The sequence below is a fragment of the Panthera pardus genome, unplaced genomic scaffold (genome assembly GCF_024362965.1).
Source record: "Panthera pardus isolate Hobbes unplaced genomic scaffold, ASM2436296v1 HiC_scaffold_12, whole genome shotgun sequence".
Lineage (NCBI taxonomy): Eukaryota > Metazoa > Chordata > Mammalia > Carnivora > Felidae > Panthera > Panthera pardus.
This window is the reverse complement of record NW_026526677.1, coordinates 55,734,229-55,746,429: the sequence shown is the minus strand read 5'-3', so window position 1 is coordinate 55,746,429 and position 12,201 is coordinate 55,734,229. Positions and strand designations below refer to the sequence as shown.

The following is a 12,201-nucleotide window of genomic DNA, read 5'->3' as shown; positions in this document are numbered from 1 at the left end:
CGGTTAAGTGTCTGACTCAATCTCGGCTCAGGTCATGATCTTACAGTTTGTGAGTTCAGGTTCTGCATTGGATTCTGCACTGACAGTGTGGAGCCTGCTTGGGATTCTGTCTCCCTCTCTCTCCCTCTCTTTCAGTCCCTCCCTCACTTGTGCGCTCTCTCTCTCTCTCTCTCTCTCTCTCTCTCTCTCTGTCAAAATAAATAAATAAACTGGGGCACCTGAGTGGCTCAGTCAGTTAAGCGTCCAACTTTGACTCAGGTCATGATCTCATAGCTTGTGGGTTCGAGCCTCACATCAGGCTCTGTGCTGACAGCTGAGCCTAGAGCCTGCTTCAGATTCTGTGTCTTTCTCTCTGCCCCTCCCCGGGTCATGCTCTGTCTCTCTCTCTCCTTCAAAAATAAATAAACATTAAAAAATAAAATAAATAAAGTTTAAAAAAAAACTTTCATAAGTAAATTGACACATTGGCAAGGTCCCTAGAGAGGTATAGAATGAGGATGTGCTGGGAACAGTGTGGAACCGTGACAGAGGAGCGATGGGGGGAAGGCAAGGCACCAGGTCTGAGTGCACCTTAACTGGCCTACTTACCACTGCCAAACCCTGAGCACCAAAGCCTAAGGGGACAGTTACTGATGGCCTCCATTCCTTTTGTTGGAGTTTAATCTGTATAGTCCCTGTCTTTCCTCTCCTCAGTATTGACCTTCTCTTTCTTTGTCCCTCCCATTCACACAGTTCCTCTGCCTCTCATTTTCTTTCTTTTTCCCTTCAGAAGATTTCCTGGCTGCGGCCTCAGGTGAGCCCTGGGATCGACTTCGCCTGACCTGCTCCCAACCCTTCACACGTCAGCAGTCTTTTGGTCTGGCCTTCCTCCGGGTGTGTTCCTCCCTGGACTCCTCAGATGACCCTGTGGGGGATCTCTCTGCTCCCGGGAGCACTAGGCTAAGCCAGGTATGTACAATGGTGGAACAAGGACTTCATATTTTCCCACTTTTCTCCGTTTCAGGTTAGAAGACTGGGGCTTGATTGAGGGATAAACACTGAAAGCCACCTTCCCCCCTACCACACACACACATTCAAGTAAAAACAGAAATGGGCTTGCTACCTTTCCTTACAGCTAAGAGTGAATGCCTCTCCATCCCTTTTGCCCTTGGGAGATTCAAGGCAGTGAACCTTCAGTGCAGTGTACACAAAGCTGTAGGGCCATTGGTTCTTTAGCAAGAATGAAATTTCTTTTTGGATTCAGACTTAATCCACTTTACGTTTAGGTTCCTGTGGGCTACAGCTTTCATCAGACTTTTCCTTCTAGCACCTGGAAGCCCCAGGGCTCACTTACTATCTCTCTGTCATTGTTGTTGCCTGACCCACCTGCCAGGAAAGCCAGTTATAATGTTAGATATGTGTTCTGCAATTTCATTTGTTTTCCTGCTTTCTCTCCTTGTACAACACACACATGCTGCTAAGAGAAGATGGATAGGTATCTGGTCAGTTTACCTCCCCTCTTCTCAGCCAGTTTTCTAGTTATTTTTTATTCCTCAGCCTATTCTGAATCCTCCTGCTTTCTTGTCACTGTGTCTTCATTTATCTTTCCAATACCCTCTACCATAATTCACTCAAAAACAAATACAAAGATGGAATCACACAAAGCAAGAGTTGTAGAATTCTAGAGGTCAAAAATACTTAGAGATCATCAAGCCCCAGCCACCTTATTTTATGTGTCAGCTAGGGACACTTGCATATTCAGATTCACACGGTGAACCAGAGCAGAAGACGGACTAGAAATCAGGTCATCTGTCATTATACCACAGTGCTTCCTATGCACGTAATACACCTCTAGAAGCTCCAAACATCCGGGGCACCTAGTGGCTCAGTCGTTTAGGTGTCTAACTCTTGGTTTCGGCTCAGGTTGTGATCTCATGGTTTGTGGGATTGAGCCCCACGTTGGGCTCTGTGCTGACGGCTCAGAGCCTGCTTGGGATTCTCTGTCTCCCTCTCTCTCTCTCTCTCTCTTTCTCTCAAAATAAATAAATAACTTTAAAAAAAATGAAGTTCCAAACATCTGACATAACCAAAAGAAGTTCAGTTCCAGGAGTGAACATTACAAGTGTCACTCTTGTTGAGGTTACTGAGAAAAACAGACCGAGCATCAGAAGGAGGAGGAAGGAGGAGGAAGAGGAGGTGCTTCTGTAGTACAGCCTCGGGAGAGACCTAGAGAACGGAGACCAAGTAAAGCCTGGTCTGAGATTTACTCCTCCTTCATGGGAAGGGCTAAAAAATGCAGCAGGACCAGTGGAAGCCGCTCCATGTGCTCTGCCAGGTTCCAGTATTGTGGTGCCAGGGGGCTGACACGAATGGAGCTACAGCCCCGTGGGCCTGGCCTCAATAAAATGAAAGCTTTGTGAGATTAGGGACCTGTTTGTCTTGTTCCATACTGAGTCCTGGCAGCTGGAACAGTGCCTAGAACAAAGTAGGCTTTTAGAATAACTTACCTTTCAGGGGCAAGTTGTAGATAGGATCACCACCATAAAGTTTACCATCCAAACTGAGACATTTGGAGAGGAAAAAGAGTGCTATTAACTACATAGAGACAACAGTATTGTCCCAGGCAAAACAGGACATACGGTCTCCCTAATTATAGGCTAAATAAGGGCTTCTTTTGGCCATCTAAATTACTCTGCACCTTTAAGACCAATGAGGGAGTCAGCAACTCCAGAGCCATAATGTTAGAAGGACCTTGACCATCAACAGCAGAGTGAAACGTATTACACATACCTCAGTGAAACCACAGGGAAAGAAATTCTAAAATGTGTCTACAAGAGAGGGTTGATGCATGGAAACATATTGATGGCACTCAATTTTATAATTTAAAATGTCTAAAATTTAAGGTGTATTGTTCTAATGGTATATTATAGTGAAAGCAAAACGTACGGGCTTTTAACCCCGTGACATAGGGTCTTTTAAGGCACTGGTTTTCCAGTTAGGAAACTGAAGCACAAAGAACTTTAGTGAGATGTTCCAGGTCACACTGCTAAATAAGTCTTAGAGTGGATTTGAATCCAGGCCACCTGACTCCATGTAACCTGTGCTTGGAAGCTCAGTTCCTAATGATTAATCTCACTTAGAGTTAAATAAACCATAAATTCTCCACACCCATCTAGTTACCCTTTCTAGTGGTATTTGCTCTAAAGTATATGAGACAAGGTAAAGAAAAAATAGAAGCCCAGGAAAATTAAAATATTTCTAAATTAATGCTCCATCCAAGATGAGATTGTAATGGCAATTAAAAAATATTAAACGGTAGGGGCACCTGGGTGGCTCAGTCGGTTGAGCATCCGACTTCAGGTCATAATCTTGCAGCTCTTGAGTCCAAGCCCCATATCGGGCACTGTGCTGACAGCTCAGAACCTGCAGCCTGCTTCAGATTCTGTCTTCCTCTCTCTTTGCCTCTCCCCTACTCATGCTCTGTCTCTCTCTCTCTCTCTCTCAAAATAAATAAACATTAAATAAAAAAATTTTTTAAAGTATTAAACGGTAAATGTGATTACATACATAAATACATAAACAAGCTGTGAATGTGAGTAAAAATACTACTTCTCATGTTTGCAGAATGAGGCCAAAATCATGCTTTACAAGAAAGATGTTTACCTTTAAAAGAATCTCTGATAGGGGCACCTGGATTGCTCAGTTGGTTAAACGATTGACTTCTACTCAGGTCATGATCTCATGGTTTGTGAGTTCAAGCCCCGCATCAGGCTCTGTGATGACAGCTCAGATCCTGGAGCCTGCTTCAGATTCTGTGTCTCCCCCTCTCTCTGCCCATCCCCTGTTCATGCTCTGTCTCTATCAAAAATAAATAAATATTTTAAAAATAAAAGAATCTCCAGTAGAAGAATCAACTGTAAATTAAAGACAAAGTTTTTTCATTTTTTTAAATTCAAGGGAAAAAGGAAATTTGGAAAAATAAAAAAGGAAATAGGTGCAGGTGAATTGACAGATAAATTGAATAGACAAAATAGAAACCGTAGCACATACCACATAAATAAAATCTAGGTAGAAATGATCTCTTGCATGATTATCGCACGTAGAAATTTTTGGAGTTAGAAGTAGAGAGGTTTATAAAATGCCTGTGATAGTTACATGGAGAGGCTAATGGTAGAAAAGAGACTTGAGGTATCCATATATACATACACACATACACATTTCTTTCTATAAATGGCTAGAAATGGTGGCTTAAATTGGTAGGTTTTTAGTTGTAGATGAACAAAATTTTCACAAAATAAATCATACTGGAAATTAAATAATACTATTAATATTTAGAAGATAAAAATGATAAAAATGTCCCCAAAGAGTTCAAAATAGAACTATTCTTAACTACGGAGAAATATATGGGTATGCTTTGTTTCTTTCATGTAGGTGTATAAAGAGATAAGTGATTGGAGTTTTGTACCTACATGAGTGAATTTTATATATGTACAGATTTAAACTACAGCGTATACGCTTTCAAAAGTTCGCACATGATTATTATTCCCATGACCCCGTTTTTCCCGACAGCATATATTTGATTCTGGGGACTTTCAGGATCATGACAAAACCCTTAGCATTGAGGAACTAACTTTACAACATTACTGAATCTCGTATCTTAGAGCTAGAAGAGAGTGTGCACACAAGCAAAGGTACTGTGTAAAGTTATAGAAAGTATGCTTAGTCATTAAGCTGAAGTCCTCAGGTTTGGGAATAGCCCTGGTACAGGTGGCAGCGTCCCCTGGTGGTGAATGTCTGTAGTTCATATTGCTCCATTTTCTTCTCAGGGTTCTGATGCTCAGGAGTCTGGTCCAAGCCCCTGGCTGGCTAATCCTTCCATTCGGAGGACGTTCTTCCCAGATCCCCAAACGTATGTAGCTACCAGAACGGAGGTCCTTGTCCACTTCTCAGTTCTTTCTCCCAAAAAGAGAAAGGCTACCAAGTCACTCACAGGCACACAAGCCCTGCCTGGTTTCCCCCCACTTAATCACAACCTCGGGACCTAACCCTATCTGTATATCAAACTGGCTTTCTTGGTTAGAGGTCACTGACTTAGGTAAGAGGAATGGAGTCTCTTTTCTGAGTGAAACCGAGTGCTCTCTGTTTCCCTGCAGGAGCACCAAGGAAATTTCAGAGCTTAGGAATATCCTAAAGCAGCTGCAGCCAGGGGCTTTGGGACGTTCAGCCTGCATGGTACTTTCAGCTGCCCGCAGGGTGCCCCCCGTGAGTATGGCAAGCACAAAAAACATCCAGGCAGAACCAGGTCCCAGTCATCCAGCCAGCACAGGTGAGTCCCCATGACCTACCTTTGGCTCCTTGCTCTCCCTGGCACCATCCTTCCTCCCTGAATCCACTGCTGCTATAGAAGGGTGGCTTACAAATGGGACTTCCTGTGGGAGAAAAGACCATTGTCAGTGTCTTGTTACCAGAGGAGAAATCAAATACTATATAGTAATTGAAATCAGGAATCCTTATTTCTTCGGGCCCCAATTCCCCCATATTCACAATGAAGGAGTTAAACCAAATAGTATTTCGGCCTTTTGCAGTATTAATGTTTTGTGATCACTTCAGAAAGACAGTTAAGTCAGGGTGATGGTGTATGGAGCTTGTTGGGGAAATAAAGTAGGGGAATAGCATGGTTTTATCACAGAGGAAGAAAAGATTCAGCATTTTGGAGCTCCTACTTAGCTCTAGACATTGCTAACACACTTTTACTAACTTAACTATTTAATGTTTATAACAAATTGCGAAGTAAATACTGTTATACTTATTTTACAAAAGAATCTGAGGTATTTCTGAATCACACAGCTAATAAGTGGCAAAACCAGGATTTGAACCCCAGAGTTCTTGTTCTTTTTACTGTTCTAGATAGCAAAAGAGAAAACAAGTAGAGTTCTCACTGAAAACCTTTGGTTTCACTCATTGCTTCACTGGGAAAATTTTTAAAAAGGAAACAGGTGATTTGTCATTTCAAAGAACTGACCAAAATTACTGAAATAGTAAGCATATTATCTCATGGCAGAAATAGGGTACATTGTTTGTCTACTGTTGCACGATGAATTACCCCAAAACTTGGTAGCTTATGATAGTATTTATCATTTCAGTTACTCATGGTTAAGAATTCGGGCATGACTTAACAGCATCTTCCAGCTCCAGATCTGACACAAAGCTATAGTCCTTTCAGGGCTCCACTGGAAATGATCTGCTCCCGAACTCAGTCACATGGTTGTTAGTACGATTTAGTTCCTCGTGGGTGGTGGGACCAAGGCTTCCCTCAATTCCTTTGCCATGAGAGCCTCTCCCAGGAGCATCTCACAATGTGGAAGCTTGCTTCATCAGAGTGAACAAGCTAGAGGGCAAGAGAGAGCATGCTAGTAAGAAAGAAGTCAGTCCAGGGCACCTGGCTGGCTCAGAAGAGCATGTGACTCTTGATCTTGGGGTCGAGAGTTCAAGCCCTATGTTGGGTATAGAGATTACTAAAAATAAATAAATAAACTAACTAAAAAAAGAAAAAAGAAACAAGTCGGTCTTTTATAACCTGATCCCAGGAGTGGCATCCCATCACTTTTGCCATATTTTATTCATTACAAACAAATTACTAGGTTCTGCCTAAATTCAAGGGGAGTCATGACTACCAGGAGGCAGGAATCAATAGGAGTCCTTTCAGAAGCTGTCTACCACATAAGGAAGGATGTAGTTTATTATTTTAAGAGACAGAAAATGGGAAGGAGCTAACCTGTTGGGGGCACCCAGTCAGCTGGACACTGGAGCTATGAAAGTACCTACAAACTTTCTATATAACTCCTAACTCCTATATCAAGTATTTCATAAGTTCTGAATAGCTAGACAAATGGTTGTTGCTGGATTTTGTTGCCACTCATTTGACAGATATCTGAACATGTCTGTGTTCAAGGCTCCATGCTAGGTGTCAGGGATTCCACAGCACAGAAAATAGCAGTTCTCCTACCCTAATGGAGAGGCATCTCCATGTAATATAAGTAAGTCTACAACTGCAAACTGTGATGAGTACTTCAAAGGCAAAGCATAATAGGATGATCAGATTTAGATTAGAGAATTCAGGGAAAGTACCTCACAGGAATTAGTATTTCATGTGAGACTTGAAGAGTGAGAAAGAATTAACCAGGAAAAATGGATAGAAAGACTATTCTTAAAAGAAAGAACATCATGGGGCGCCTGGGTGGCTCACTGCATTAAGCATCCAATTCTTGGTCAGCTCAGGTCATGATCTCACGGTTCATGGGTTCCAGCCCTGAGTCTGACTTCTTGCTGACAGTGCCTGGCCTCCTTGGGATTCTCTCTCTCTCCCTCTCTCTCTATCCCTCCTGTTTGCATGTGTGCTCTTTCTCAAAAATAAATAAACGTTAAAAAAGGAAAAAGAGGGGCACGTGGGTGGCTCATTCAGTTGAGCATCTGTGAGTTTGAGCCCCATGTCTGGCTCTGTGCTAACAGCTCAGAGCCTGGAGCCTGCTTCAGATTCTGTGTCTCTCTCTCTCTCTGCCCCTCCCCCTCTGTCTCTCTCTTTCTCTCTCTCTCTCTCTCTCTCTCTCTCTCTCTCTCAAAAATAAACATTTAAAAGCAACAAAAAAAGAAGGAACATCATATGTGAAGGCCTTTTTGTTAATGAGCTAGATTTAATGAGTATTTCTAACACAGAGCTCAGACCAGAAGAGCAAAACTCAGAGAATAATGTGGGCAGGACGAAGAGACAGAAAGTGCAAGCTCACAGGTGAGTAGATCAACCTGAAAGAGCCAAATCACCTCCCCAAACCTTATTGTCCACCTACACCTGTCCTTCCCCCACTTGTGTCTTAGTTAGATCACCGAGTACCATTAAGTCTTGATCTCATGGTCTAGACCCAGAGGGTAGTAGAGAAAAGATGTCCTTGTCCACATGTTGTCAACTAAGCAAGGAGGTAGCTCTGTAGTAAATCAGAATCTGAAGATGGGTACTCTGTATCTCATGGACTTCATTAAAATTGAAATCTTTTTCTGCTTTAAAGAACACTACCAAGAAAATAAAAAGACAAGTGACAGAATATGTGAGAAGATATTTGCATATCATATATCCAATAAGGGACTTGTTTCTAGAATAATAGAGAAAGCTTACAGCTCAACAATAAAAAATAACCTAATTTTTTAATGGACAAAAGATCTGAATAAACTTTCCTCCAAAGAAGATAAACAAATGGCCAATAAGCACATGAAAAAATGCTTAGTATCTTTAGCCATTAGAGAAGAGCAAATCAAAACCACAGTGATCACACCCACTAGGATAGCTGTAATCAAAATGACAATAGCAGGGGTGCCTGGCTGGCTCAGTCTGTGGAGCATGCAACTCTTGGTCTCAAGGCTTTGAGTTCAAGCCCTACACTGGGTGTAGAATTTACTTTAAAAATACATTACAAAAAAGAAGAAGAAGAAGAAGACAATAACATGTTGGCAAAGATGTGGAGAAACTGGAACTTTCATATATTGCTGGTGAAAATGTAAAATGGTGCAGCCACCTTCATAAACAGTTCTTCAAAAACCTGAATATAGAGTTACCATAGGACCCGACAATTCCGCTCCTAGGAATAGACCCCAAAGAACTGGTAGCAGGTGTCCACACAAAAACGTATAGTCACATGTTCACAGCGGCATTATTCATAATAGCCAAAAAGTGGAAACAACCCAAATGTCCATCAACTGATGAATAGATAAGCCAAATGTGGTGTATTTATACAATAGAATATTGTTCAACCATTAAAAAAGAATGAAGTACCAACACACAATATGGATAAACCTTAAAACATGCTAAGTGAAAGTAGTCAGAAAAGACCACACATTATATGATTGCATTTACGTGAAATGTCCAGAATAGACAAATCCATACAGATAGAAAGTAGATGAGTGGTTGCCAGGGTCCTGGTGAGGGTGGGTGTGGGAGTGACTACTAATGGGTTTAGGGGTTCTTTTGGGGGTGATAAAAATGTTCTGGAATCAGATAGTCGTGGTGGTGACACAACCCTGTGAATATCCTAAAAATGTTGAATAGTATAATAGGATGAATTTTATGGGCTGTGCATTATATCTGAATAAGAAAAAATAATTTTAAAAACCTGAGAGAAATAATAGAACTTCTGTTCTCAGATGGTCAAGGTTAAGTGACCTCCCTCAAGTTGGGTACATCAAGTGGGAAAACCAGGACTCCAACCAGGGCTTTGGGCTCCACATCAATGAATCCACACTCTTCTGTCCTAACTGGAGGCTCCTTTAGTCTTTGTGGCCTATTATTAATAGCTGGTCTTTATTCTCTGTCACAGGCCTTTATCCAGCTCAAACTCTCGGCCATACCGGAGGGGGATAGCAAAGGCAGGGCAGAGAGAACACCAGCGACCCCAGGCCCAAAGCAGTGGGGTCCAGGATAGTGCGCTGTGCCCCATCTGCTCAGGTGAGCTGCTGGGGCATAGGGGTTATTGTGGGACTGCTAGGTATCCCTTGAGGCAGGACTGGGAGACCTGGGAATGCTGCCAGGGAACATTCGAGCTGGGACTCCTGCTCTTCTCCACACACAGACAAGTCTATATTGAGGACATGCTCACATTGTGTTGGCCCAGCTGAGGCAGGGACACAGGCCCTGTCCCCAGGAGAAACATGAAACAAAACTATAAAATACTAGCAGAGAGGGCCTAGCATTTCCTTCACAGCTTTTTTCTCCATGTCCCAGTTCTCTAAGTCCCTGTTCAAATGGTACTTATTTGCCAAGTCTTGTCTCATTTTAGATAATCTGTCCCAACCTGCAACCCTGCAGCATTCTCTGATTCCCAGCGCTTAGCACTTTTCCCTTCTGCTTTGTGTCACAGTTGCTTGTGGCCTTAGCTTATCTTTACCCTTGACCTCTACAGTCCAGAAGGACAGGCCTGGGTTTACACCCCTCAGCTCCTGGCACAGTGTAAGGCATACAGTAAACCCTTGATAAATGTTTGGTGGATTCACGAGCAGATAATGTCAGGAGTAGACTATCCAGCCAGAGTAAACTTCCTGCAAAAACAGCCCGCACTGGGAGCAGGCCCAGCTTTGCTAACCTCCTTCTCTCCCCCTTAGGCTCCTTCAGCATCAAGGTTCTTCCCCGGCACGCTGCGACTTGTGGAGAGACCTCCCCACCTCACCCAGCCTCTCCCTCCTCATCACCATCTTCATCGCAGTCTGTACTGTGGGTGTCCTCCCCGGACAGCTCACCACCCACTTCCTGGGTCCAGTGCCCTTTATGCCAGTTGGATTTCTCAGCAGGAGAAGTAGAAGAACATGCCAGCATGTGTGGGGAGTTCCCTCAGGCATGAGCCATGAGGTCCTGTGGTTTTGGCCCCCCTGCCCTCAGTGACTAAAACTGGGGAGTGGATCTCTTGACTGCGGAGAAGAGCTAATAAGGCCAGGCCGCCCTCTCTCCTTCTCTCCACTCATTCCCCCAGGACTCTGCCTCAGGGTACCTCTGGGCCCAGCCTGCTCTCCACTCCCAGTTGTCAAGGCTTCTGTCACCATGGCACCCTGTTCTCCCAAAGACAGTTCCATCCTTTTCCCCTTTGGAACTTCTGGGATAGAATTGATGATCTCTCTGGGGCTTTGGGGCATAATCCAGAACATCTTCCTCTCAGTGAGTGATCAGCATCCTCATGCCCATTTTCCTGAAAGGAAAACTGGACCCAGTGAAAACAGATGGGACCCTGTGGTATACTGGGAAGTTGAGTGCTTTTTGAGCTTAACTCCCAGTATCCTTGGTTGGTTCCCTCCCTACATACAATCAAGTAACAGTGTTGCTGTATGACCTTAAGCAACTTGAGTTCTTCATCTTGGACTCAATTAAGCATCCTGCTTGCAGAGCAATTCCAGAGATCAGATGGGTTAATGACTAAGGAATAGTTCTAGGCTTGGCTATGGAACCTTGGACAAAACCCAGTCCCCACCTGTACAATGAGGCAGTTGGACCAGAGGGTCTCTAAGGTCCCCTCCACCTATAACATTCTAAATTCTATTCCCACACCTTCCTTGAGCAACTATGTCCTCTCCCCTTTCCCAGAAGTTTTCACTGTGTGGTATTCATCAGTTCCTCTGGTCTCCAGGGTACAGGGCAAAGGGGGAGCAGCTGGTCCTGGCAAAGGGAGGGCCAAGGGCGGGGTTTTGAACTCAAGTGTAGGAAAGAGGAAGCTGGGCACAGTCAGGGGAGTAGCCAGAGCAGTTCAGTCCTTCGGTCCCTGCCAGCCTAGGTGGGTGCAGCCATGGACCTCCTCACGGTAAGAGGCCTGTTCTACCATTCCTCATCCTGGTCCCATTTCTGACCATGATTAAAACAGTAGATTGAGCCACAGGGACAGTAAGGATATCCCAGCTGCCATGGAGGTGATGAACATTGCCATGTTGGTGGAGGAGAGCCCTTGGAGTCCCGAGCCTGGGCCCAGAGAGGAGCCCTGGGGGTGGGCTAGGCCTGGTACAAGAGAAGGACAAGGCAGCACTGAGGGAGAAATGCTACTGAAAGCAGGATTGGGCAACGCCAAGGTAGGTTGGTGGGGAAGGAGCATTGGGATGTTCTAGGAGGCCAGGACAGAGCTGAGGGGCTTGGAGAAAGCCCAGTTCAAAGACCCTCCTGTGTGGACATGTCTGGACCTGTCCTTCGGAGGCTCTGGGACTCTCAGAGGGATGAGCAGCTGGAAGATGAAGTCAACAAGATGGGAGCTGGGTCCTGGGCGGATCCTGTGGTAGATTCCGAGCATGGCCCCGTTCACCTGCTTTAACCTACCCTTTTTCAGGGTGCCCATGCTAGCCCAATGTGTGCATGTTCCTGTGAGGGTAGAAGTTGTGCTGGGGAAGGGATCCCCAGCCAGACCCAGGCCTGGCACTGCCTTTAAGGATCTACACAATAAAGTGGTGACTAAGAAAATGTTGGTAATCTTCAATGCTGCTGGCCTTTAAGATGGAGGCAGGTAGCCGTAAACTAAGGAATGAAGGGAACATAGCTCTAGAAGCTGGAATGGGATTTTCCCTTAGAGCCACTCTCTCCTGCCAATACCTGGACTTTTTAGCCCAATGATACCAATTTCTGAATTCTGACCTCTAGAACTGTAAGAATAAATTTGTATAGTTTTAAGCTAATGGTTTTTAAAAAGAGAAAGATGCTTTTTTCAACCAAGA

General features: G+C 44.1%; 1 protein-coding gene across 3 annotated transcripts in view; it reads left to right on the top strand.

The window, feature by feature from the left end:
- Positions 1-12,201, top strand: part of XNDC1N (XRCC1 N-terminal domain containing 1, N-terminal like) — a 37,854-nt gene that overhangs the window by 5,992 nt on the left and 19,661 nt on the right. Inside the window, exons 5-13 of one of the 3 annotated variants that reach the window (XM_019449693.2) lie at positions 770-948; positions 4,806-4,888; positions 5,133-5,305; positions 7,693-7,765; positions 9,342-9,469; positions 10,123-10,231; positions 10,309-10,313; positions 10,758-10,784; positions 11,120-11,136. In XM_019449693.2, the coding sequence (XP_019305238.2) occupies positions 770-948; positions 4,806-4,888; positions 5,133-5,305; positions 7,693-7,765; positions 9,342-9,469; positions 10,123-10,231; positions 10,309-10,313; positions 10,758-10,784; positions 11,120-11,136 (794 nt within the window). Of the gene's footprint in view, positions 1-769; positions 949-4,805; positions 4,889-5,132; positions 5,306-7,692; positions 7,766-9,341; positions 9,470-10,122; positions 12,163-12,201 lie in introns of those variants that run through there. The other 2 variants (XM_053900053.1, XM_053900054.1) reach the window with 2 other exon arrangements.